The sequence below is a fragment of the Cyprinodon tularosa genome, unplaced genomic scaffold (genome assembly GCF_016077235.1).
Source record: "Cyprinodon tularosa strain WSP-4 unplaced genomic scaffold, ASM1607723v1 ctg22, whole genome shotgun sequence".
Classification (NCBI taxonomy): Eukaryota; Metazoa; Chordata; class Actinopteri; order Cyprinodontiformes; family Cyprinodontidae; genus Cyprinodon; species Cyprinodon tularosa.
In genome coordinates, this window is record NW_024038821.1 from 2,668,820 (window position 1) to 2,695,289 (window position 26,470).

Genomic DNA, 26,470 nt, shown 5'->3' on the forward strand with positions numbered 1-26,470 from the left:
ATGAAGAAGGATCCTGTGGAGATATGCTTTGTAAATGAGTTCGACTTCAGGCAATACAACATAACTTAGGAATGCAACTAAAGAGTAATATGATTTTCTTTTTCCGAGATGAGTTGACCAATATTTTAAGTCATCAACAGTATGTTATAAAGTTTCATTTCAATTTAAAATATAAATTGAAAACTGTATTTTAAAAGCCAAACTACCTAAGAGTAGCATTATTTATTGCTCATCAAAAAAAAAAAAAGATAAAAAGTCATTTTTATTTAATCTAGACCAGGGGTCGGCAACCCAAACTGCTCAAAGAGCCATATTAGATTTTCTTTAAGTAGTTTTTTTTTTTTCTTGGATCACTTATCAAACGAAACATTAGAGACTAAAATACTGGCTCTAACAAGCTGTTGCTTGCTTGCTGCATGTGCATGCTGGCTGATAATGAGACAAGTGAAAGCAGGAGTGCTTTTTTTCTACTGCTTTAAAAACATAAAACTCAGGATAACAAGCGCACGTTTTAATATGTGGACTTCAACCATATGATCGTGTCACTAAAGTTTAACGAGAACAGGCATCAGTGAAGTGGGGAATGTCGCTAAGACTCTTGAAGCATTTGGTCTCATGTTACTTTGTTTTGCTTATGCTTTCAATATCTACAGACAAAATAAAACTCATCCTCCATTTAGCTTTGTGTAGTTTAGAGTCCTCTTGATTCCTGTGCATTGCAATATATCAAAACTTAACTAAACAAACAATGCCAGTAATCAGCTTATAGACTAATTATGCATGGGGATATATTTTCAAGAATTTTATGTTCTTGCTTTAAATAATTTGGCTTAGGGTTAATTATAAACCTGATACTAATGTTCTTAAAAATGACTTGCATGTAAGACCAATTTATAAATAACAAATCTGATGCGTGGATATTCTTTTACACTGGACACATTCATGTAAAGGCTGCTGACTTCACTGCTGCCCAGAAAAAAAAAAACGAACATTAATTTCAAAAGGAGTTGAGTGTTTTATTGTTTGTATCCAAACATCTAAATGGAAAGTGTAGTGGAAGGAAAAAGTGGGAGAGCAACAGGATTAGGCAGCAAAATCAAGTCAAGAACTTTGAAGTTGTTGACAGGATCACATCACAAACATGATGTGAGCTGAAACTGTCACTGTGTTGAAGCTAAAGTAAAAGGAAAAATCTCACCTGGGCTAAAAAAATAAAGGACTGTGTTTAAGGCTGCAAGTAACGATTATTTAGCAAATTGATTAATCTGTTGTCAATTTTTTGATTAATCAACAAATAAACTGATAGCCAAAGGTTCCTTAAAGAAGTTTTTTACGAAATTAAACCAGGTGAAACTAAATCTTCTCCACATAAGGGGTTCTGGATAGAGCATATTAACTGACAAAAACATCTTTAGCTTAAATGCAAATGTTTATTTTTTTTTTTTTTACAATTTTGATATAATTACTGCTCTAAATGGGTCGCTCTGTCAGCTAAAGGCATATTTTACAGTCTCTAAACTCCAGTTAACGATTAATCAATTACTAAATTAATTAATCACAATTAATCTGATTAATTGTTTCAGCCCTAACTGTATTAGTGTTCAGTCAAACAAATCAAAGAATACTTCATATTTTGGTTGGAAATCAAGGTCACAGGTTCAGGATGAAGCACGGATTCCATGAGATCCAGTTGAAGTTTCCAGTCATGTATTCTGCTGCTCTTGGTCCACTGTGTTTCCGTTTACCAAGAACATTTCAGAGCAGTTTATTTCCCTCTATTGTTGAGTCGCATAACGACTCCCTAGTTTAACGAGGATAGCAACAATTAGTCCTGGGCCATAAAACAGCAACAATATACATCACACTAGACGTATCATTGATGTTAATAGAAAATGTCCTTATCCCCTGATATAAAAGGCAGTTTTTCAGACACATCGCACAGCCCTAGTAACGATGTGTTGGAGCAGCCATTCAGCTCTCCTGACCTGAAACTCAGAGAATCTAGAGAGCAATGTCAGGAGGGAAACAAGACATTCAAGACCCAACAGCACAGTGAAGCTGAAGGCTGATATTAATGCAACCTGGGATTCTTTAACACCTAACTGAAGCCACAGGTCCATCTGCCCGTCCCTCTCTCCTGTGTTTTATTAGTTTAATGTATTATTCTGCCTTTCTGTAAAAAAAATACATTACAGAGCTTCTTTAGCTGTTAGCTATAATCATTAAAAATAACCGATATAAACCTTTAACTTTATTCTTTGTGGATGAAATGTTTCTAATGACTTTTGGTCTTCGAAATGAATTACTAAAAGAAATGAACTTGTTGGTTCTACTGGAATAACTATTAAAACAATAAAGAAAGAGAGAACTAAGTGAAGTAGATGTTCAATTTTGGGTGTGTTCTGTAGATGCTGAGATCTGTATGTGCAAAAAAAATAGTTTTTCATCCAACCTCTGTTTCTTTTCCCCAGGCTCTTTGGAAAAAGATGTGATGACTCACGCAAGGCAGTCAGCTTCCCTCAGGCAGAACCAGACCAGTTCTGACTGGTGGGATACCAGCCATACCTGGCCTCATGGTGGCACCACGGGCACCGACAGCCCTGAGCGTACATTACGTTTCGGCAGGACAAAGAAGATAAGTGGGATCATAAGAAAAAAGGAAGGCAAAGAGCCCAACACAATGAAGGAGAAAAAAGAACGAAGAAGGTCAGACGAGAGCCGGAAGCTTGACCAAAGACGAGAGAAGAAACGGGTCAGAAAGTTGTACCCTCTGCGAGGTCGAGCTGGGAATTCTGAGGAGGAACGTAAGTGCCATGTTCTCCTTACTCGCCTAGAAGAAGGCTCACGTGAAAAGGTTCGGGCTAAAGGTAAAGAAAGAAGAGACAGGCCCAAAACTAAATCCAAAATGGGTAAAACCAGAGATGGATTAAAAACGAAGTCCTTACCAAAAAACAAACTGAAATCAAAACATCTTGCTGATCATTCAGAACTGACAGACTTACAACCACGCAAACGTAGACTGGCGTCTCTCAACGCTGAGGCAGTGAACAGTTTACTACTTGAAAGAGCCACTGATGCTCAACCAGCTGCCAAACTGGCCAGGAGGCAGGAGGAAACTCTGGATGGAGCAGTTCCTTTGGATCCAACCAGAAGTCTCCCTGGAAGTCTTAAAGTATCAAGAGGGAACATTAATAAAGTCTCTACACCCAACAAGGTTGAGCTTTGTCAAAGTGCTAAGCTGAGCAAGAAGGCTAAAGCCAGTCGGGGTGATGAAGCTGTTTGGATGAGCCAGGAGTGTTTAGATTCACCTGCACCAAGACGGCTAGCTGGACTCAATGCTGCAGCCCTGCTGAAGCTAACAAGCTCGTCTGCTACCAGTAAACAGAGAGTAAAGGCCACTCCCACTGCAACGGTCACATCTGACTCTATGGCTCCTGCTGCGGACTCGACACCAAAGCAGAACCATAGAGATAAACTCCAAAACAAGCGCCAGTTGCAAAAGCAGAAAGGTAAAAAGCGCTCTCCCCTGCACGGCGCCTGCACAGCCTGCAAGAAGAAAGCGGACTTTGAGCCCAAGGTGGAGTGGGAGACGGGCAGCTGCACCCACCGCCTGACCAAACCAGGTTATCAGTCTCGTAGCATGCTTGGATACTCTCTAAAGCAGGTGAAGGAAGAACAGCTGGAGACAGAACTGAGCCCATACTACTGCTGTCCCCCAGAGGGGTCTGTGGAGTACTGCCACCGTCTGGCCTGCTTCCTTGGCCAGCAACCCTACGCAGACTCAGATGACCAGTCTATAAAGTCAGCCATGACCCCCGTGAAGCCAGAGTGCCTAGTAACCTCCCAATCTCTCACACATTCCCACCCCCACAGAGCACTCGCCCTCACCCCCCACCCATGCCTCTGCACTGCTGACCACTGCTTCCCTGGCTACTACGTCCACATCACCCACCCAACGCACACTGGCCAGACTTCAGCTGCCCTGGCCACACGGCCCCTCAACTTCAGCTCCACCAGTTTGTGCCCCAGCCATATTACTGGATCCAAGCTCCTGGGAGGTCAGGTGTCGCACCCATCGGGCTTAGGCCACCCTGCCTACTGCAACTCTGTGGCTTCCCCCTGTTATGGCGATGCCTGCGGGATCAGCGGCTACAGCTACAGATCACTGCCTCCGGTGACGGGTAGAAGTTGTTCTTTCAGTGCTGGCTGTACTGGATGCACACACAGCATTAAAACAGGTGAGTGAACATAAATCTACAGATGAAGCCTCGGTGTAAATTAACTACTACTATTTAAAGCATGTTTAAATACAGTAGAAAATGGATATTTATATCCATTATTTTTAGCTCTGCCCTCAGTATTTGTCTGACTTATAGCTATTTTCTGAGGTATGTTTACGGTCATTTAGTATTTGAAAGCTCAAGTTGTTTCCAAGCTCTAGCTTCCTAAAGACGTTTCAATATTTGCTAATGTCCTTTCTGTTATGATTCAAGTATTTTTGTAAAGGGCACTAAAAATTTGCCACAATTCTTTACAGCTATGATGAATATCAGGCATTAAGCCTCCCTCCCATCTCTGCCTTTGTGGCTAAACCCTGCAATATCTATTTAATTAGGTAAGAGTTGGTCACGTAACTCCGCCTCCACTGCATGGTGCCTGTACCATCTTTGTTATTAGTCGCCACTGTCAGGTAGCAACTTCCTATGGCAGTAAATACTTTTTCTCTTACCACCCTCACCAATTTTCAAAGAACCGAGGCCAGAAAAGTGAGCTTCGATGACTGTCTGAAGCTCAACACAGATATACCCCTAAAAGTGTGCGTCTGCAGAAATAGATAACAGGACGAGCATGTAGGACGGACCACTTATTTAGATGATCCACCCGGAAATAAAAGATCGTCCTCTAAACCTTTAAAGTCTGGAGATGAATCGGATTCTTACAAATGTTTACTTCTTTAAAAACTCTGACTGTAACTCTAAAACAGATAAATTAAAATCTGTCATGTCTGATTTTTTAAGTAAATCAAGATGTGATTGTAACCCACATCAAAGAAAACATAAGTAGCTATTTTCTTTAGGCAAATAGCGTGTCAGTGTTGAACAAATTTATGGCTGTGTTCTTTTTTAGACAGCAGGTTTTCTTTATTGGGGTCTTTATTTTACTGCTGGGATTAACTCAGTGGGACAGGGAGGAAAAAGCTGGGGATGTTTGCACTGAGGCAGCTTTAGTTTTCATAAAATACAGGACAGCGCCTTCGTTTGAGATGTGCCTCTACCAGCTGTGCAGATCATGACACTCTAACAGGTTTTCCTCTAACTGACTGTGTGTAGAATGATGGGAGGAGAAACCTGCTTCTGTGCCTGCAGGCTTTGCATGTTTACACATAAACAGAAGTCAAAAATGTAGCCTGAAAGATGCACCCAAGAACTCAGAAGTCTGTTCTCTGAATATAATTCACTCTGTCAACTTTGGGGTAGGTCTAAACCTTAGGAAATACATTGTTGGAAATTGGCGCTATATAAATAAACTAGATTTACTTGAATTTAAATCAGTTGGATTTGACCGTGTATTACAATGGGAAAGAGTATTTTCCCCCTCACAGATTTCTGCTGTTTTTGTGATATTTAAATTCTTAAGTTAAGATAATTATTTACATCCCACATTAGACACAAGACACAGAGAAAAGCAAGACCCCAAAAGATTATTTTATTAGGAAAAATGTTCTTAGGAAGTGAGTGTTTAATGTTTCAGAAATGTATGCAGAGATTTTATAAATTAACCAAACTGATTGGGTTTCTGGAGCTGTCTGTTTAAGGTCATTGCGGTGACGAGTCAGTGGGATTTAGGTCCAGGCTTTGACTAGGTCACTCCAACTCCTACCATTTTCTTTTAGGAGCCACCTGGATTTGAAGTTAGCTCTTCTCCCATTGCATAACGCAAAGTACTTGAGCTGGGTCATAAGTTAATTTTCAGACTTTATCATTTTCTGTTAGAGAGAAAAGTTAATGGTTCTGAAATTTCCAGCATGCTGTCCAAACCTGAATTATTTAAGTCTAACAACTAAGCAAAAATTAGGAGAGATCTGTAGAGGGTTTTATGGTGTACTAAGCAGTTTAATTTAAGATAGTTAAGGTCCTACGTTTAATGATCTCTAGGTTCTGATGGGTTCTTTGTTAGTTATTCTTGTAGTTGTCAGAGTTAGATTCAGGTAAGACCAGACCAATTTACTCTGTACTATTAAATAAAATTACCTTGGGTGATATATTTGTATATATGTTTTTAAAATATATTAAACTTCCATTCTTTTTTCAGAGGCTTACACGACCCTACAGGGTGACCACAGCCCCTCATTACTGGTTCCCCCTACTCTACCGATCTCCAAATGTCCACTATCCAGTGTGCCCAGTTCAACACAGAATAAAGCCCACCTGTTGACCCCCCTGTCTGGCCGAGATCAGCCCCAGGCCAGGATAATGCTAGCTAAGGAATGCCCTCAGAGCACAAAGGCCTCCAATGGCTCCTCCGTGGGCCACACCCACCTCCTTACGAAACAGGCCACCCCAGTGCCGAGCCTTGGCAGCAGTAAACAGAAGAAGATCAGCCGTAGACGTGCCACAAATGGCTGGCGGCCCGTTGGCATCCCCACTGAGAGGGAGGTCTTTATTGCGGTAGGTTGCTCCCCTTTTTAGGAAAACATTGGTGATTTTTTTTTCCTTCATTTTTTTTTTTTTTTTATGAAGAGAATCTTCTGTTTGTAATATCAGGGGGAAGATGAGGCTGCAATGAGGATGTGTTATGAAGGAGTGGAAAGGGACGGTGAAGTGATTCGTGTCAGAGACACTGTCCTACTACGATCTGGTCCCAGGAAAAAGTCCCTCCCATATGTTGCTAAGATATCTGCATTGTGGGAAGACCCTAAAACAGGTGAGAAGAAAAAACAAGAAGGGGGGGGTTGAAGTCAAGCTGCAAATGATCCATCAGCTACACAAAGACAAAGTAGGATTTTTTTTTTCCTGAGTAACAACTTCACATAAATAAAGGGTGCATTTAAAAGGTCTAGAAAGCTTGGTTGCCTTAAATTCTCCTTCATTCTGTTTCTGCAGATTTAAAAGTAGAACATAAATTATACCAGGTTATTTAGACTGCAACAGAATTATTTTCCTGCAGGATGAGCAGAAATAGTCTAATTCTCTTAGGAGTTTTGCTCTTTAAAGAGCATCTTTATCATGTGTGAACAACTGCTACAACATTAAAGAGACATTATTTAGGTTTTTACTTACGTAAACATATCTTTAAAATGGCCTTTTTATTTGACCCTTTATGATGAAAACATTGTTTAATGAGCAAACTGACACCCCAGTAGTTCAGCACCTGTGCATCTATAAGCCTGTAGGCTATTTTCCGGATTTTACTTTGGTTCGGAAGTTCCTACATTGTTTGACGCCAAGCGTGTCCATGTTTAAAACTTCCAACCTAGCAAACAATCAAAGCAAAATAAGATGGTTTTTGTGGATACTCAACCGGCATCCAGCTCATCTCAGACACCAATGGCTACTTCACTTAAAGTGAAGAAAGTAAAAAAAAAAAAAACGTATTATATACAAGCTACGATAATGAGGAGAAGAATGCTGCAGTTCTGTGTTTTGGCCATAGGTGGCAGTATCATTAGAAAACTCCGTAATGCCTCTTTAGTTATCATCTAACAATAAAATTACTTAAAGTGATGCTCAATTTGCCTACTTCCCCAATATGCACTTGGGAATAGCTACTCGCCTCTGGATGCTGGATGCATGAAACTGACTGCATGGTCTGTTTATGATGAAGAATTTCAGGTGCAGCGAAAAAAGATTTAAGATATTAAGAAGCTGAATATAGAAAATTAATGGTGTAGAATCTAATTAGCCTCTTAAAACACCTCCCAAGGTCTCCCGAGCCTCTAAGTTGTCTCAGTCTGGTTCATTAATCAATCCTGCTTGGTTATTCAAAGTCCTGTTTTCAGGTCAAACTTATGTTTCCATTTTAATTTGAAATCAAGTTCTGTAATATTATAATAATTAAACGTTTAAATTGGAGTTTTATTATCCTTGAAATCTCATGATGAAAACTACTATTTCCCTTATGTGTAAATCAAGCTATGGGAAATTAGTTTTTAGGACTGACAAACATTAACTTTTTTATACATTATCATATTCTTTTTAATTCTTTAAAATTTTTGCTTTAATTAAAAAACAAAACAACCAGTAACGTACCCTATCCTGACGTTGTTGGATACTGTAAATTCCACTTTCTTTATCTCAGGTATCAAGCACTATTTATAAAGATGGCCCATCAAAAGCGACCATCGTTCTTCTAAGACTTGACTTAAAGTTTCAAAGGTTCCTTCTTTAAGTGATTAAGTAATGAATTTAAAAAAAAAATAAATACATTTGTAAACTCGCCTGGTGGTGGAATGTGGGTCAATGCCCCGTGTCTTTAACAAATCCCAGTGAAAGTTTAAATATCTGCCTCTGATCGGCACTGAAGCCCCAGGAAAGGGAAATTAACGGGATAAATTTATATTTAAACGCATCTTTAGCTTTCCATGTGGAACGGAAATGTGTTGGTCTTGCTGCTGCTTTATGGCCAATTACCCGCTAAGGTAATGAAAGATATGCTTAAGTTGGATTTAATTTGAAATGGTAACTCAGACATATAAAATATGTATTTTTAAGAAAAATGAAATGTTTAAAACTAAATCAATGGACCTGGCTGTAAATCTCTTTGGTTACTTTGGTTGGTGTATAAATTGCTTAATAAACAAAACCCACATTTGATAAATCTGTTAGAAATGTAATTTTAAAGTAAAATTAGCAAAGCAAATTACAGAAAATCCATAAAGATTATTTATTCTATCCAGCTTTTCATTCATAATCTGTGGGTTCCAGTTTAACCAGGTGGTCTAACGCCCCTTTACTGTTTTTCCTAGTGGTGCAGTTCACAGACTGATGTTTAAGTGCAAGAATGCATGGCAGAAAATGTTCAGCTGATATTTGTGTTGATCTTCCTCAGGAGAGCTGATGATGAGCCTTTTTTGGTACTACAGGCCTGAGCACACCCAGGGAGGCCGGGATCCCAGAGCACACTGTGAGGTGAGGCGGCGGCAGGCTGCAGCCAGGAGATAATTTCTCCCAGTGGGAAGAGGACAGTTGTGCAACCTGTTTTTTGTGCCATAAAAGCATTTGTTGTTTAGAGATGAGCCTATTGCAGTGCATATTTTAACAAGTAGCATCAATATGAAGGCTGCTTTGGTGTATAGTAGTGTGGACAGCGACTCTTGCTGGAGACATCATTATTTCTTCCTCAGCAGCTCTGAGTTTGTTGATATCGGGTTGGTTTTCCAACCTAACTGCAGTGGCAAAATCAAAAAAAATATAAATCATGCTATCTGTTTGACCTCTGAACAAGGAGAGGAGCAGTTTCTAGTGAAAGTCTGCAGCTGTCTCTTGCTCAGCAGAGGAGGGTTTGCTTTGCATCTGGCCTCGCCACATAAAGAAACCCCACCATTTCCTAGTTTGCTCTGAGCTGACTGCTGCAAAGTGTTGCTGTTGTTTCTTCAGCCCCTCTTTTGGCACAGCATGCTAAAGTGTGGTGATGTGACGCTTTACGCCCACTGTTTCTTTCAGAATGAGATTTTCGCCTCTCGGCATCAAGATGAAAATAGTGTGGCCTGCATAGAAGACAGATGCTATGTTCTCCCTCTGGCCCAGTACTGTCGGTGAGTAAAAAAACCCAGATCTTCTCAGCGTCGCTTTCCTGGGATTAAATGCTCTCTTACCTTTCTAACTTTTTCTTAGATTTTGTGCCTTGGTGAAGCGGCGTGCTGAAGGTGCCCCACCTGGCAGGGCCAGCATGGTGCCCTTCCGCCCTGACTTCGCCCCTCCCTCCCACCGCTGCGTGCCCACAGACGTCGACCCCGAGCTGGTGTACCTCTGCCGGCACGTCTACGACTTCAGATACGGACGCATCTTAAAGAACCTGCAGTAGAGCACCTTGGAATCAGTCGTCCCAATTCTGCGCCTCCTGCACAGAGGGAGGCAGCTGAAGGACTTTGCAATCAATGGGAAAGGGTGGGTGGGTGGGGGGGGTTTGCATGTACGCATTATGAAGCACAGATCCCTTTAGTTAAATACCAAGAAGTTAGAATGTTGTAGGGAATCTCAGCCGGTAAATCCATCCGACTCCATTTTTCTTAGCTTATTGGTTTCCATAGAAGCGTAACCCCCCACCTCCTCAACCCCACCATGCCTTTTCTGCCAGAGACGTCGAGTGGGGTGGGGGGGGCTCCAGTCAGAACATGCAACAATCATGTTTGTTCCATTTGAGAGCCGCCGGCAGAGCCACGGTCCGGCGCGGCGCTCAGGTGCTTCCAGGGAAACAACCTAACCCTGTCAGCTGTGTGTTAACGCCGCTCGACAAGCATGGCTGAGGGAGCAGCTAATGGAGAGTGTCATCCTTTTCCCTTCATTTGACTCTGCACATTGGGTGTGTGCGTCCGTGTGTGTATGTGTGTGTTTAGGGGATAAATATGGTGATATTTAGTTAATCAAACCAAGCAAGCAGCTTTAGATGAAGTGGAGCTTTCTGTGAAAATAATTCACTAGTTTCAAGGTAAGCTGAGGATGAAAATGACCATATATTACTTATAAAATAGGTTCTACAGCAGATCTCCTTACATCTGCTGTAAAGCAAGGATATCTGCCGTCCCAAAATAAGTCGGACTTCGCTTTTTTTTTTTTTTTTTTTTATGACTGAGGAACTTAATTGAGGTAAATGGGGAGCTATGCTATGCTACGCTGCTTTTGGCTGCACATGTCTAGAGTTTACATGATGGTTCAGAACATAAAAGCAAAAGTATTCACCCCTCCTGTAGCTGTTTAGTTTGGTATTGTTAAAACATCTCTCTGCCACTGAGCCCATTCAGTCCATTCGGCTTTTCAATGTTTTTTTTTTTTTCTTTTCTCACAACCCAGCGGACACCAAACAAAGGATGAGGCACTAGTTTTAACTTCCCCATCTCCCCCCCTCTTGCTTCTTCTTCTCCAGCACTTGTCTCCCCCTATTTTGTTGCACTAAAGCGCTCCTTCACAATAAAACACGATCGCCTCTTTATTTTACATTGCTGATGCTAAAGAATTGGCAGGATGTAAATGGCAGAGCTGCTTTTTTTTTTCCTTTTTAGAAGGAGACATTAGGGATGTAATCGCTGTGAGTACGTTAGTACAAAGTCTCAGTTTTAGATCAGTATAGATCAAGAGTCATTCCTTTTTTTTTATGCTCTCATAAATAAATACCTGCTATATATATATAAATATATATATTTATGTTTGTATTCACACTGTTAATGTGACTAGATGTGCAGAAGGCTTCAGGATGCAGTCCTGAGTCGCCGTGCAGGCAAACGTAGCACTGTGATAGATGTGTGTTTGGATTTAAAGGGTACGGTTGGTGGATATTATTGGGGGGGGGGTGGGGTCTGTACTTTATGATGAACTTTTTTCTGGTCACGAACCATGTGCTCTTCCATTGCCTTCAACCTGCAGCTGTTTTCCGGTCGGTGTGCGTTCCAGTACTCTACAGCTGTAAATCCCCACCCCCCAATCTAGAGCCATCTATAATTCCCCTTTCTATTTGAATTACTCAAGTTATACTTTCCAACTTTAAAATTCCTCTTCCTTAAGAATATTTTATTAAGGCGATTTACTAAGACGGCACATGCAATATATTTTTAGAGTTACTATTTTTGAAGAATGAGCTCAACAAATCTTGAAAAAAAAATATGCATTACTTCTTCTTTCTGTTTAGTTGATATCAGGTTGTTTCTCAGTCCATGTTTGACAAAACAAAGAGAGGCGGGGGCCGTCTCAGGAGCTAGCAAGGAGCTCCCCTGCAGGAGCCCATAGATGTCTAAACCCCAGGAATCACCAGGCATGCTCTCTCGCCCTTTTTTTCTAAACAAGCAGGCGGCCAATGCACAGTGTTGTATTTTTTGTTTTCTTGCAAGATCTGTAGCGGTTATATTTAAAGTAAGAAAAGAATATTTAAATAGAGAAATCAATTGAATATATTAAGATGTCAGTTTAAGTTATTTGGGACTAATTATGTATATCCTAGCCCTGTATTTGTGCTTCAAGACAGAAATAGTTTATTTGTAACCTTAGAAACTGAGTGAGTCTGATAGCAGAAGTGTAAGTATAGTTTAGCTTTGGTGAGACCAGAGCAGCTTGGCCTAAAGCACCTTTGCTGTAAAGGAGGTCTGGTTTGGTCCAATAACAGCCTGAGCGATGCAACAGAAGGATGGACTTTAAAGGGATGGTTCCGTGTTCTGTTAAAACAATATAAGCAGTCATATCATCCCTAAAGCTAATTTAATTGGTCAAAGGGGCTGAACTTAAGTGCTAGTTGCAGAGAGGGATCAAGTCCAAACAGCAAAGCTTTTTTAGCTTTTTTTTTTCTTCTAAACTTTATAGTCATGAGATGAATATTTAACTCTGCTGGATATGATAAGGTGTGTTACACTGTATCTTCCCCGTGAAACGCATGTTTAAGTGACATGTTTCTTTCCATAAATTCATTCTCGGGGCCACAAATTGCCTCCAAGCTACTGAAACGCTACTTACGTTTACGTTTGGACAAAAAAAAAAAAAAAAAAAAATATTTGAAGACCAGGATGATAGAAAAAGATAAGCCCAAAATATCAGAAAATTTTTTTTTGTTTCTGAGTTTGTTTAATGCAAGTTTGCATTAATTTCAGATTGTAGATTTAAAGTTAATGAATTTATGTTTTTTTCAAATATCTATATATTTTTTAAAGTTTAGTCTCATTTGGTTTTGGTCTGCACCTTGCTGCCAGCTAATTTTTATAAATGTTTAAATGAAATGATGAGGCTGTCTACAGTTAAGATATTGACTGCTTGTAACTTTTAACAAAACCAAGCTACATGTTCATGAACTGCTCCTTTAGATTTTTTTCTATTGACCTATAACATCATCAAAAACGTCTGTTTCTGTTGTGCTCAGGTTAATTGGTGAAGCAGCTTTTCCCTCCTTATACATGAGAACGTACATTAATCCTTTAGCTCCTAGGAGGTCAGGCCATGCACGTATGTAGATGCTGCACAATGAACGTCTCTTATCTATTCAGCAGCATCTTCCCTTGCATCCCTATCTTCTCGCTGCTGTAATAGATGCAGGCACTTCCGAGCAAAGCTCAGTAAGTCATGTGTTGCCCTTCCCATGTGCTGGTCAGCCTTGCAATAACACATTGACTCAGATAGCCTGCTGTCATGTCCTAACTAAATTAACCACAGGCTTTCGAATGGAGACAGCTGTATCCTTATTTCCATGACAACAAGGCTGAGCAAGCACTCAGGAATACGAAGTTTTAGCGAAGTACGACGTGAAACACTGAGTAACCTTCGCTGATAGGTGTGTGTTTGCGTGTGTGTGTGTTCACTCCATTACACAAAAGCACCTGACCAACCTGTGAGATTCTGCTTTCTCTGTGGCCTGTATTGATGCTTATTGTTGGCATATATTTTGATATATTTGGCAAAAATGTGGGATTATACAGTTTTAGATATTTTTGGAGTAGAGAGAGTTATGTGTATCGGATTTCTGTCACTTAATCATGTTCTCTGAAGATCTCTTGGAATTTTTTTATTTTATTTGAAAGACTATATCATCCCAACTGATTTAATGTAATGTTGAGAGAATATTTATAAAATCTTAAGTCCTTTGTGAAAATGACTCTGGATGTTTTTATTTAATCATCACATATTGGTTGGTTTGCAGTTAGTTTAAGATCAATTTGATTAAAACTTTATTTACACCGAAGTATATCCCTTCTCCTAAGCAAATGTATCCAACTATTATTTTATTGAGCTCTTATTATAGAAACTGCATATTTGGCTGTAATACCGATCATGTCCACAGGAGGGCACCAATGAGAGACCTGCATCAGAGGGCTGTTTAATTCTCTTCCAAACTCCCGAGTTTATGGCTATAATTTGCACTCACTGACCATATTTTTCAGTGCATATGAACATGTTAGGAGGAAGGATTCAGCTCCCTCCTTTTAGTTTTGTTTTTGAAGTTCAGAGCCTTACAAACGTGCAGGAAGCTGAGCAGATAATTGTTTTTAATGACCTATGATGAAACACCCTGAAGGGATTTAAGCTAAAAGCACAACCAGTTTAGGATCAGCTGTTTAGGCTCTAATACAGCTGTTAGAGTGAGTTATGATTTCAAAGTGGAACGTAAAAGGATACAGGATTTTCTTAAAAATTTTGAATTTTTGTTGTCTTTCTTCGAATAGAATAGTGGTAAGGAGAAATGCACTTTTATTAAAGAAAGTCAAATGAAGCAAGATCTGTAGTTGATATGGGAACGCAAAGAAGATGGGCTCTGGTCACATCAATCTAAAATCCAAAGTTTTTGGGTTTGTGTGTTTGTGGGGGGAAACTCTTAGCAAAGCATGGTGGTGGTAACATCATGCTGTGGGGTTGCTTTACATACAACAAAGAAACTGATAGAGGCAAATCCAGGGCAGCCCTGAAAGAAAAAACTTGATACTACAGAACATTTCCTCTTACAAAGGGTTACATTTCCAACAGGATGATCTGAAACAAATCAAGAGCTACTTATTGTGAGTCCAGATGATTATGCTCTTATGCAAAGACCTGAAAATTTACTGTAGGTGTTTGCCAACCAATCTGACTGAACTTCAGCTGCTTTGCAAATAGGAAAGATTCAATAATTTTCCCTGTGTGTAAAAACATCCAATGGACAAAAAGGTGGCTTCACAGAGTATTATTTCAAAAATATTTCACCCAAATTTTAAGATTTATCTAATATCATTACATAAATTCCCATTTATTTTATTTTTTTTAGATAAGTTTAACACAAACCTATTAAATAATGTATAATAAAGCTTATTTATTTGAAGTATGTAATCATCAGGTTTATGCATTTTAGTTTATGAAGTACACTTACTTACTAACATTATTTAAAAAAAAAAATACATAATTTATTGTTTGATTTTGATAAAGGTACGCTGATATGTATGCAGTTTAAAGAATAAACTGTTTTTGAAACAAATACACTCAATACTATTATATTTAGTAAATATATTTCATTAATTATAAACAACCAAAGCTGACAACTGTGTAGTTTGAATAAATAAGCTATATTTAACTTATGAATATACATCATTTGATGTGTTTGCTTTAAAATTAAATAGAAATTTATGTAATAAATGAAAAAAAATCTTAAAATTTGGGTAAAATACTTTTGTGTGTGTTGACTTGGGTGCAAAGGACACCTCAATTATGCACCGTTTTAGATTAATCATCCACAGAAGATGTCAAAAAAAAATTATTAAAGTTAAATGTTTTAAACTAACTAAAAAACCCCACAGTCTTGGATTATGTTTGGGAGAAGAAAAAAAACCCTCCTCTCCCAGTGCGAAATGAGAACTGACTCGACAGGAAGTCTGACAGAAAAAGATGACTTAAGAAAAGGGACATTAATAATGGGGGAGAGAAAACGAGCATTTGAGGAACGTGAAACCTTAGAATTGTATCAACGCATACACAACGTATTTATCATGCTTTCATTCTCATGAATCGACAACTTCCTTTGCAAAGTCTTGATACGTCAGCAAACAGGTAAATCTGCTACAAGAAGAATCGATCCAGCAAAATGGAAAATAGACAAAAACAATGGAGGGGGGGCAAATGTAATCACCTAACTAGCTTTCATCTAGTGCTGTTTCTTTCCCCTGTTAGGCTAATTACCACATCCGGCTTATTGTCTTCCTGATGACTGCAATTAATCAAATTCTGCTCCCTAATCTGTGGATCTCATCATCCTTACAGTAGGCCCTGGCTGACCACACCGGATGGCAGCTTCACGTAAGCTTTTTGGGAGTTTAATTTAGTGCTTGTCTGTAAGTTTGCATGCAACAGCAGATTCTCCAGCCCCTCTCTGTCAGGAGTATGTTTTTCTTCAGGACAGAGGTCAGGAACTGTGTTGTCTCCTATGAAGCAGTAGCCAGGAATTTTAGCACCTTAAATGTGACACTTTGATCCTTATCGCTGTTTTTTATCGACCTAATGAAAAAAAAATAAAGACTCCTGCACACTCCTGTCCTCCCCTTGAGCTTCAGGTGGATTACCCGGTCTTTAATCTGTCCTTTGAGTGACATCACCCTGCTCACATAGGCCTTACAGGATATTAGGTGAGGGAGGGAAAGCAGCAGGTGGGGAGAGCTGGGTGACTGGGGACGGTGAATCAGCTCTGCAGGGAAGTTTAGACCAAAATACACCCACACCTTCAGCCTGGGCCATGCAAGGAGTCACAGCAGAAGGAGACGCACACATGGAGGAGATGGATAACCACAGCCTGCAGATGGAGGAGACGGCCCAAAGCCTGCTGAGAAGACCTTCTCTAAAGGAGAGCTATCACAGTGACACTGATTTCATGACAGGTAAAAATGTGTGAGTTTAAAGTAAAAGATGACTAAAAATGTACCAGTTCAGTTAAACTCAGGTGGTCCCTTTCTCTGCACCCATTGCTGGACAAAAGATCAGTCGATTTAATTTTGCTTTACAGATCTTCGGAGGTGTGCACGGAGATGTGGCTCAAAGCAATCTGTTGTCTTGTTTTTTTATTTTTTAAGTTTGGTTTATTAAATATCTGTTTCGTTCAAAGGAAAAGAACTAAAAAATAGAAAAAATACATGACTATGAAAGATTAAAAACAAATTTTATTTGCTGAAATTCAAATCCCTATAAGTAAATATCCTCTTTACACCAAACTTTAAAAATACTCTAAGTATTATGTTCCTTGCATAATGTAAGTCAGTAGGAATAATGGCACCCTTGAAATATTCCATAATCTTACATATTCCTGAAGCTTTGATATCACTTAAATGATGCTTAGTATTGGTTGCATGCCCCACACTCAATGAATGTAGATGTGACTCAGATGAACAGGCTTTGCAGTGTGTCATTTTCCTTGCAGGGATTCATTTCAGTGATAAATGAAGGATGATTGTGCACAACTAGCGTCAGTGTGTCTGTTTTTGCAGAGTATTTTAGCAGATGCTGTTCTATCATTTAAACAATACCATCTGCAGACAGAGATTAAAACAAGCCGTTATGTCTCTTTCTTAACATTTAACGTGTCAAAAACAGATGTATGAAACCTGAATGCACTTAATTTATGAGTCTACGATTACATTCGGAGGACATAAATCCAAGAGACCTGACTATGTATTATTTGCTGCTAAGTTAGTGCAGGGTTTGAGCTTGGGGTTTTGCTAATTCTCTTTTACAGCACCAGGATTATTGTGCTATTCTAATCCCAATCCCATATGGAGTGTATGGATGTGGCACGAGGATGAAGTCATGGCCAGGACAGGAGGAGACACAGGAGATCACGAGCTGACAGAGGATCACGGTCCTCAGTGAGAGGCAGATTACTGCTGGCTCAATGCTTTATGTCCTCACTAACAGCAGATTATGATTGTTAGGAGGAAAAACGTGTTATGTTTAAAAAGTAGCACCAAAAGATAGAAAAGAGTTCTAAAATGTAGGATGATGCAAATGTTTGAAGCTAGACAACTTCACAAACCAACAAGTTGGTTTTTAGATGACATTTTTAGCTAGTGCTTCTTGCAAAGCTGCATATGGGTTTTAAATTAAGCTTTAAAATATTTATTGCTTTATTATTTTTTCACCTTTATTATTCAGCCTTTCTTTAAAGAGCACAACTAAAACCAATTTAGCTAACAAGCTCCTGCACAGTAAGGTAACCAGATTTCTGAAATCAAATCTGGGGATATTTCCATCTTATAGAAAAAAAGAAATACTCATCAAGATGAAAGTAGGAAACAGAGACAGTAATTGTTTCATTTACTTTTACATATTTATTAATATTTTAGCGACAAAAAACAAGGAGTGCCTCTGGAGGAAAGGGGTAGGAGTGGAGTGGTCATGGGGGGTTACCAGGGCTTTCCAATTTTGTGAGGTCTAAGGAGCTCTAAAGAGAGAGTGACATGAGGAAAAGATAAACCAGAAATGCATATCCAAAGATTTCCCCAACACTTAGCCTTTCCCTTTGGCTGTCTATGGAGACATAGATCCTCCACCTCTTTAAATATATCAAACATTCCTTCTGTTCACATGTACATACCTATGAGAATGAGGTTTTTCTATGTTAACATGAATCAAAAACAAGTAGCGGCCAAGCCAGCAGGTAAAGGATGATATATTTATTACTGTACCAGAATTCATTACTATTATACTAATTATTACAATATATTTATTACTATCAACTGACGACTGACCACATCAGATGCATATGCATCTCAAAGAAGCAGGTTTATTGTTCTATGCACAGCTCCACTACTTCCTGAAATTCAGCAGCCTTTGTTTCCTGTCTTTCATTACTGGAAAAGCTGATTAATCCAGGTGTGTCTGGCTGGTTACTGAGATTATTTCTAGCCCTCTTCTGATTTTAGTCTGCCCTCTGCATTACACTTCTAAGTAGATTTCTCTGCCTTGTCCTCATCTGCTCTCTATCAGTCTTCCTCGCTCCTCTTCTCATGGGCGGTTCTACACAGGGGCCAACGGGGGCCAGTGCCCCTGTAGATCATGTCCTGGCCTCTGTTATGGCCCCCGTACTGAAGACCTAATACTCAAAGAAATTCTATTGATGATATGCAATGGAACAGACATGGTTACTGATTGGTCCTATGGATAATTTTTTTTTTTACAAGTTGATAGCTTCAGTGGTATTGAGATACGATCCCAGTTTTCATCTGCTAAATGTTTTTTGTTCCAACACCAATAAAATAAAAATACTCTAATTTTCACCGCTGAATTTTGATAGAAAACAGTTATTTTAACTCAATTTAAAGGAATAGTACACCCAAAACATGATCAGCCTTCATTTTCTACTCACCCCCATGCTGAACAACACTCTGGAGTACTTTTTTGATATCTCAAATGCATCTGGAGATCTGGGAGGCTTCTTGCTGTCTGCTGACATTCAAATAATGGAGGTCTATGGCGCCCGAGGCAGAAAGGTCCATAAAAGTCCACAAAAAACGTGTCAATATTCCTCCATACTGCTCGTCCAATGTATTCCAAGTGTCCTGAGTGGGTAGCGTCCAGAATTTACTCGAAACGAAGTCATTTAGAATGTTTTTAGAGCATAAACAGTAGTGTATAGGATTTCCTGAAAGCGCGCACATGCGCGTTCACGACGCTACGGAAGCCGGCAGACCAAACCAGCGCATTCAGCTCGGCAAAGAACTCATGCTCTTCCTCAACACTGAAGTCCTCAGACATTTTTCTTTCGTTGTTTCTTTCTTTGCACAGGTAAACAGCACATTTCTTCTTCTACGCTTGCATTATCGGCAGAGCAGACGCTGAATGCGCACTTTCATCTTTCATATTTTTTTTTTTTTCCCCCTCATATTTATGTTAACAAAAGACAGCTAGCTAACAGCTGTTTCTGCACACAACCTGCTCAGGTGCTCTTTCAACCGTACTAACGGTCTACATGCAACACTTTCCCTTTCAAAAAAACGGTCAAATCAGGGATCTTTGCAGGGACAGGTTTAGCTGTGAAAAGGTGGTCCAAATCTGGGACTGTTCCTGGGGACATCTGGTCACTGTACTTCACAATGTAACTTTCAGGACACTGATCCACATAGTTACGTAATTACGTTTTTAGAAAACCAAACTTTCTCTTTATTAAAGTGAAACTTTTTATAACAATACCACCATCACAAACAATGAATTCTTCCAGAACTGTAATCTGGGTTGGCATTTTCAAACAGTAGTTCAGCAGTACGTGAATTTGGACTTTTTCAGTCTGTTGTGTCAAACATAAAGAACGTAATGCAAAAGAAAATATTTTCTGCTATATGCAACTACCTATTTTTACTCAGATGTTTACATTTGGAAAATGGAAAATTAACAGAATCAACTGACTTTATATTGCAGTTAATAATGCAATACAGCAGATGATACTAAAATATCTGTAGGGTAACATTAACAGCAGACGTACCACCAGCAGCCCTCACTCCACAGTTTGAGAACCATGGTGACATAGAACCAGAGATTACCAACTTTTTCTTGATTTAGATCTTGCTGAAAGGAACAATACTTCCTATTTTGACACATTCTCCATTATAATTTCTAACCCTCATGATCTTTTCTGCAAAGTAAATGTAATGTAAACCTTTATGTTGTCTATAGCTTCAATATGCATTTTCAAATCCAGCCCTGAGGTTTCTACTTTGTTCCTCCCCTCATATATTGACATGGGATTATCTGTTTGGGCGGAGTCAAAGAGATTAACATTGGGATTGGGATTAACATTGTACTCTGCACTCCCATACACATCCACATGCAATCATGCTCATGCGAGTCCACATGCACATGGGCAGAGACAATTAAGGGCGAATTGGACGTTTTAAAGCATTACCAACCCCCACCTTTATAGGCACACATCCTGAGCTAGAGGCTTAGCCTCAATAAATCAACATAGTGTCCAAGAGGGAGCCAGGAACAGAAACTGTCGATTTGGATAATAGAAACTGAACACCTTGTAAGAAGCAATCTCTGGAAACGGTATGAATGGAGTGAAAGAACTGCGATCCTAGAAGAGCCTGGTAAATCAGATGGAGGCAGAGCGGGGATACCTGATAAGGGCCAGAGGAGCACAGATAACTGAAAGAGTTTGTACGCGAGAAGAGAAGAAGAGGAGGAGGACGTCTGGGCAGGTTGAAGACGGTGCCAGAGACCAGCAAAGATACCCTAGCTTGTCATCAGCATCCAGCAGCTGTTATGGTACCAAACTATGAACCATTGTTCCTTTGGTGATGCTGTTAGAAAAACAATTAAGAAGGATTTTATGACAGAAACACTGCAACAATTAATACCTTTTTTAGCTGGATATTGCTTTGATTTTATTGTTGTTTACACTGTGTTGCATGATGGCAATATGGATGATCCGGGTTGTCCAACAGTTTTGGGACATTATTGTGCAGACATCTGTTACATGGCCGTGAATTATAAATTTTATTAGTCTTTGTCCTTTTTCTACTGCTAAAATATTGAATTTTTTGTCATTTTACCCAGATTAATCTTTAATCAAAGCCTTTAGGATTATCTCTGCAGATTTGTACTTTATGAGGCAAAAACAGAGAGGTTTTAGATGTTCACACATGCTCTTTGTAGTGCAGTAGCCATCTTGTCTTACTTGTTATGTAATGTGATAGAAAATGATAGCAATAAATATTGCCATTGGTGTATTTGAAACTCTCAATTTGTAGGTTCAAAACCCAGAGATATCGAGAGAAAATCCATCATTCACATTCTGAATTCCCTCTGCGTCTTTCAGATGACCGCAGCTCTGCAGCCAGCGGCCTGGACGTGGCCGACCGGCTCACATACCTGGAGCAAAGGATGCAGATGCAGGAGGATGAGATCCAGCTGCTGAAGCTGGCGCTGGCTGATGTTCTCAAGAGGCTCAACATTTCTGAGGAGCACCAGGCGGCAGCTACCGCAGCTGGAGGAAGGAGAACACCAGGAGCAAAAGGTGAGCAGAGATCTGTGATTGGTCTTTAAACTGAAGAGTTTAAAGCTTATCAATAATAATGAACAAATGTTTCATTATTGATAAGCACTTGTGAACAGTTTTCAATATGATGTATGTGAGCTTTTTTATTTAGTTGACTTTCATTAAGAAAAGAGAGCTCCAGTTAAAACAAAAAACCTGGTTAGATTATAGACTTATGATAAAAAAAATTGTTGATTTTCTGTGTCCTTTATGAATGATGCATTTCAATCAAATTACTTTTCAGGTTCCCTTCTCCAGTATTTAGTAGTGACAATAATGGATATATCAGACTGTGACCTCGCTATATTTTAGACAAAAAAACAACTAAATAAAACAGTTGTACATTTTTGCAAAAGGACAGACTGGATAATTATATGTAAAAGAGACACAGGAGAAAAAGGATTAAAAGGAATAATTTTCTTCAATATTTCTGTTGATCTAGATGTAAGAAGTAATAACTTTAATGATCAATATAAAATTCATCTTTCACACTTTGATGACTCCTCACAACTTATCTGTAAAAAGATGCTATTTTGAGAAAATGACAATTTTATCTGTCCTTTTAATAGTAAATATGTTAAAAATCATATGCAGCAATTTAACTTTGTCGTTAGATTATATTACAGTAAGAAGCTTAAAGAATATGTTCAACTGTGACATAAAATTACTCAACAAGATGCCTGTGAAACATGTCAATTTAGGCAACAATCACAAAATAACCTCCTGGAGGGACTAAACAGTAGTAAATAAATTAGGAAGTCAAATAGTCGCTGAAACATGATGTCTTCTGTATGATGATATTTTTAAAAAAAGTATAATCAACTATTTGAAGCGGTGTAACTTTATTTTGAAATTTTAAAAGTTAGAACAATGTATTTCTCTCTACAACTTCAATTTGAAATGTGCAAATACTTATGATTACAAATGACTTTAATACTTCTGCTTTGGGAGTGACTCTGAAATATGCTTCAAGCTTCTCTTCTTTGTTTATGTTTCCACAGCCAGGCCTGTCTCCCTGGCTCTGCCCACCAGGACCCCCATGGTGTCATCCAGTGCTCCAACCCTCAAAAAGAGCTCAACAGTGCCCTCCAGTGCCACAGCCAGGAACTACAGCCCTACGCCACCTCTAGGGTAGCTGCTCATTTCCTTCCTTCTGAGCAGACAATGATGAACTCAATTAAACAAGAGAGGAAGCTGCTACAGACACCGTTGATGGGAAAGCACCCTAATCAGTGTGAAGCTTCGTGTTTCATTATAGAAGTTGCAATCAGCAGACACCCTTCATTATCTCAGAGACACACATGGATGCTCAATAATTAGCCCTGCACTGGCCTTTAAATCAAAGCAGCAACCAATTCCTCTCAATTACCTTTCAAATGATTCTGACATTAGATAGTGCAGTCAGAAAACCTGACGCTCTCTCTCCATGGCACCCTAATCCCTGTCTGTGGTGTTCTGGTATGATTACACATAGAGATGTAAATCAAAACTCAATTTAGGCTTTCAGTTTCTAATTACAATGATGCAAGATGAAAAAAGAATCCTTAATTGCAGCAAATTGATTCCGTAATGATCTTTTCTAAGGATTTCAATCAAATATCAAATATGTTTTTATTCTTTCTAGTGGTGTAAGGAGCCCACCAGGTAGTGTGAAGGACAGTCCATGCAAAACCACAAAAAAGGGGCCAACGGCTGCAGCCCCAGTCTGCAAGAAAGCTCCCGAAGGGTAAGACTGATCAGTCAGCAGTAGGGCAAAGATTTAATGTTACTTCAGTTATAGGGCTCCTGGAGCGTAATATGCATGCTCCTCCAACTTTCTGATGTTTTCTCATTTTACACCCACAGATAATGAGTGTTTTATCAGGATTTTAAGCAATGGATCAACACAAAGTAAAATGCATTTATGAAGTGTGAACAGAAAATACATGACATTTAGAAAACAGCATTTTGCACAAAGCCTGGGAAAGAGTGCATTTGTATTCAACTACATTTTATTTTAATACCTCTAAAGAAAAGCAAGCAGAACTGTGTTCTCCATTTCGCCCAAAGTGACTGGATATAGAGGGAGGGAGATTAATCAGAAAATCAGATGACTCTGGGGGATGCAGCAACGATCCACAGCTCATGTAGGAGAATCTGTCAACAGGAAAGCTATTATAACTCTGGCATAAAGAAAGAGTGGCTTGGAGAAAGCTGTAGGAGGCATCGCTTAAAGTTTGACACAAACCATGTAGGAGAGACGATGCTCAGATTAGACTAAAACGAAATGAAAAATTTTGTAAGAAGCACCTAAAGAAAAACTTTTAATGTGTTTTTACTTGTTTTATCTTGTGATGCTCATTTACCCATTTTTTTTTTTTTTACACATGACTACTGTATTGTTCCTCTTACTAATTGTAAATGTCAATATTCCAGGAGCAACAAGTCCAGCGAGCCCACTGTAAGCGTAGGTAAGGAAACGCTCATTGTGCCTCCAGATTTGTATTTTCTGAATGGAAAAATGCCAGGAAAGAGAGAGTGACTCTCCACAACCAGAGAAAGGATTTACTGATGCCACAGGGACGGCAGGCTAATTATTTTCCCTCCTGTTTTGTTGCAGGAACAAGGCGGGTGACTCACTGCAAAGGTAGGCTCTGTCTCTTAGAGCAATAACCGAACAGTGTAGTTGATAGAACTGTGTGTGAGCTCTTCTTTCTGGTTTTCATTTTTCACTTCATACCATAACTTGTGCATCCTCCCCCCCTTCACTTCCTTCCCCAATCATTTGCCTTTTCAATCCCTCCCCCTTTTATAATGTCCCTTCATATATATCCCTCTTCATTCTCCTGGCCTCCTCACCACATTTCACCACTTAACTTAGTGACTATGCAGATCTATCTGAGCCCCCTCGCAAGAAAGACTGGGTCTTCTGAGGAGGCCAAGTCAGTGTCTGCAATGCCTGCCCACAGTGGGCCGGGGACCGGCCCTGGGCCCCCTTCAACCAAGAGGAGCATCCAGCCTCAGATAAAGAAATCAACCCCGTCCTTCACCTTGAACCTGCAGAAAACCGTAACCAGCCAGAGCTCAGAGCAGGAGACATCCAGCTACATCAGCCCAGTCAAGTCACCCAGCCAGTATTTTCAGATATGTTACTGACCCAAGCTGACATTCCGAACTGATATTGAAAGGTTTTTATTAACCTTAAAAAATATCCAGTTTTCCTGAAATGTAAGCATTTTTATGGATATTTGCCTGTTACTGAGATAAAAAAAAAACACCAAATAACTTAAAATTGCATATCTGTGGTTAATTCGTCTGACTACATCAAATGTTGTGCTTTAGGTTCATTCATTTTGAGAATAGCAAAGGTTTTTTTTTATTGCATTTTTATTTTTATTGCAGGCTAGTTTTATTGGTCAGGTGGTCAAACCTGTTCATTGTTTTCCTGGACTCCCGCCTTCTCCTTTATAGCTCTGAAAACAATAATTTGTTCAGACAGTGTAATGTCAGGGAGACTGACTCATCTGTGTGCTCTGATGTCTTTTGTGTATTTGATGTTTGATGATAGTTTCCACCCCACCTCCGTATGTCTGTTCTCATACAGGAGAGACAATAAAAAGCTATGATCTCTAAATAAAGCGTCTTGCAGAGAGCTTGATGAACTCCGGGCTTCGTTCCCCTTCAAGTGATGCAACATTTTCAACAAGCCAAGGAAGAAAACATGAGCTTATGTAACACTGCTCCAATGACTTTAAATAATGAGAACAAAAGCCTGCTTTGCATGATGATTAGGAGGAAGCTACAGGTGCTGGTCATAAAATTAGAATATCATGAAAAAGTAGATTGATTTCAGTAATTCCATTTAAAAAGTGAAACTTGTATATTATATTCATACATTACATACAAACTCATATATTTCAGATGTTTATTTTGTTTAATTTTGATGATTACAAATGACAACAAATGAAAATCTCAAATTCATCATATCAGAAAATTAGAATATTGTGAAAAGGTTCAAAATTGATGGCCCCTGGTGCCACACTCTAATCAGCTAATTAACTCAAACCACCTGCAAAAGCCTTTAAATGGTCTTTCAGTCTAGTTCTATAGGCTACACAATCATGGGGAAGACTGCTGACTTGACAGTTGTCCAAAAGACGACCATCGACACCTTGCACAAGGAGGGCAAGACACAAAAGGTCATCGCTAAAGAGGCTGGCTGTTCACAGAGCTCAGTGTCCAAGCACATTAATAGAGAGGCGAAGGGAAGGAAAAGATGTGGTCGAAAAAAGTGTACAAGCAAGAGAGATAACCGCACCCTGGAGAGGATTGTGAAACAAAACCCATTCAAAAATGTGGGGGAGATTCACAAAGAGTGGACTGCAGCTGGAGTGAGTGCTTCAAGAACCACCACACACAGACGTATGAAAGACATGGGTTTCTGCTGTCGCATTCCTTGTGTCAAGCCACTCTTGAACCACAGACAGCGTCAGAAGCGTCTTGCCTGGGCTAAAGAGAAACAGGACTGGACTGCTGGTGAGTGGTCCAAAGTCATGTTCTCTGATGAAAGTAAATTTTGCATTTCCTTTGGAAATCAAGGTCCCAGAGTCTGGAGGAAAAGAAGAGAGGCACTTCATCCACGTTGCTTGAAGTCCAGTGTAAAGTTTCCACAGTCAGTGATGGTTTGGGGTGCCATGTCATCTGCTGGTGTTGGTCCATTGTGTTTTCTGAGGTCCAGGGTCAACGCAGCCACATACCAGGAAGTTTTAGAGCACTTCATGCTTCCTGCAGCTGACCAACTTTTTGGAGATGCAGA

General features: G+C 39.5%; 2 protein-coding genes across 4 annotated transcripts in view; both read left to right on the forward strand.

Moving 5' to 3' along the window:
- Positions 1–12,691, forward strand: part of LOC119784162 (bromo adjacent homology domain-containing 1 protein) — a 53,281-nt gene extending 40,590 nt beyond the window's left edge. For both annotated transcript variants that reach the window (XM_038286095.1, XM_038286096.1), the window contains exons 2-7: positions 2,472–4,238; positions 6,313–6,668; positions 6,765–6,924; positions 9,049–9,128; positions 9,663–9,754; positions 9,834–12,691. In XM_038286095.1, the coding sequence (XP_038142023.1) occupies positions 2,492–4,238; positions 6,313–6,668; positions 6,765–6,924; positions 9,049–9,128; positions 9,663–9,754; positions 9,834–10,023 (2,625 nt within the window). In that variant the 5' untranslated portion in view covers positions 2,472–2,491 and the 3' untranslated portion in view covers positions 10,024–12,691. The remainder of the gene's footprint in view (positions 1–2,471; positions 4,239–6,312; positions 6,669–6,764; positions 6,925–9,048; positions 9,129–9,662; positions 9,755–9,833) is intronic.
- A 3,580-nt stretch (positions 12,692–16,271) lies between these two features.
- Positions 16,272–25,316, forward strand: LOC119784116 (echinoderm microtubule-associated protein-like 1). 2 transcript variants are annotated; one of them, XM_038286018.1, is made up of 7 exons: positions 16,272–16,525; positions 21,457–21,654; positions 22,677–22,806; positions 23,300–23,401; positions 24,091–24,125; positions 24,275–24,301; positions 24,536–25,316. In XM_038286018.1, the coding sequence occupies exons 1-7, from the start codon at positions 16,384–16,386 to the stop codon at positions 24,808–24,810; spliced, it is 909 nt and encodes a 302-aa protein (XP_038141946.1). In that variant the 5' UTR covers positions 16,272–16,383; the 3' UTR covers positions 24,811–25,316. The 2 variants fall into 2 exon arrangements, with proteins under 2 accessions (XP_038141946.1, XP_038141945.1); XM_038286017.1 differs by lacking the exon at positions 16,272–16,525 and adding an exon at positions 20,481–20,903.
- The last annotated feature ends 1,154 nt before the right edge of the window (positions 25,317–26,470 follow it).

Bases quoted from the DNA above. Each gene is read 5' to 3' on its own strand.
- LOC119784116 (XM_038286017.1), top strand. From the start codon at position 20,735: ATGGAGGCAGAGCGGGGATACCTGATAAGGGCCAGAGGAGCACAGATA. The intron at 23,402-24,090 runs GTAAGACTGATC...TCAATATTCCAG, and splicing joins TGCAAGAAAGCTCCCGAAGG to GAGCAACAAGTCCAGCGAGC. The intron at 24,126-24,274 runs GTAAGGAAACGC...GTTTTGTTGCAG, and splicing joins CGAGCCCACTGTAAGCGTAG to GAACAAGGCGGGTGACTCAC.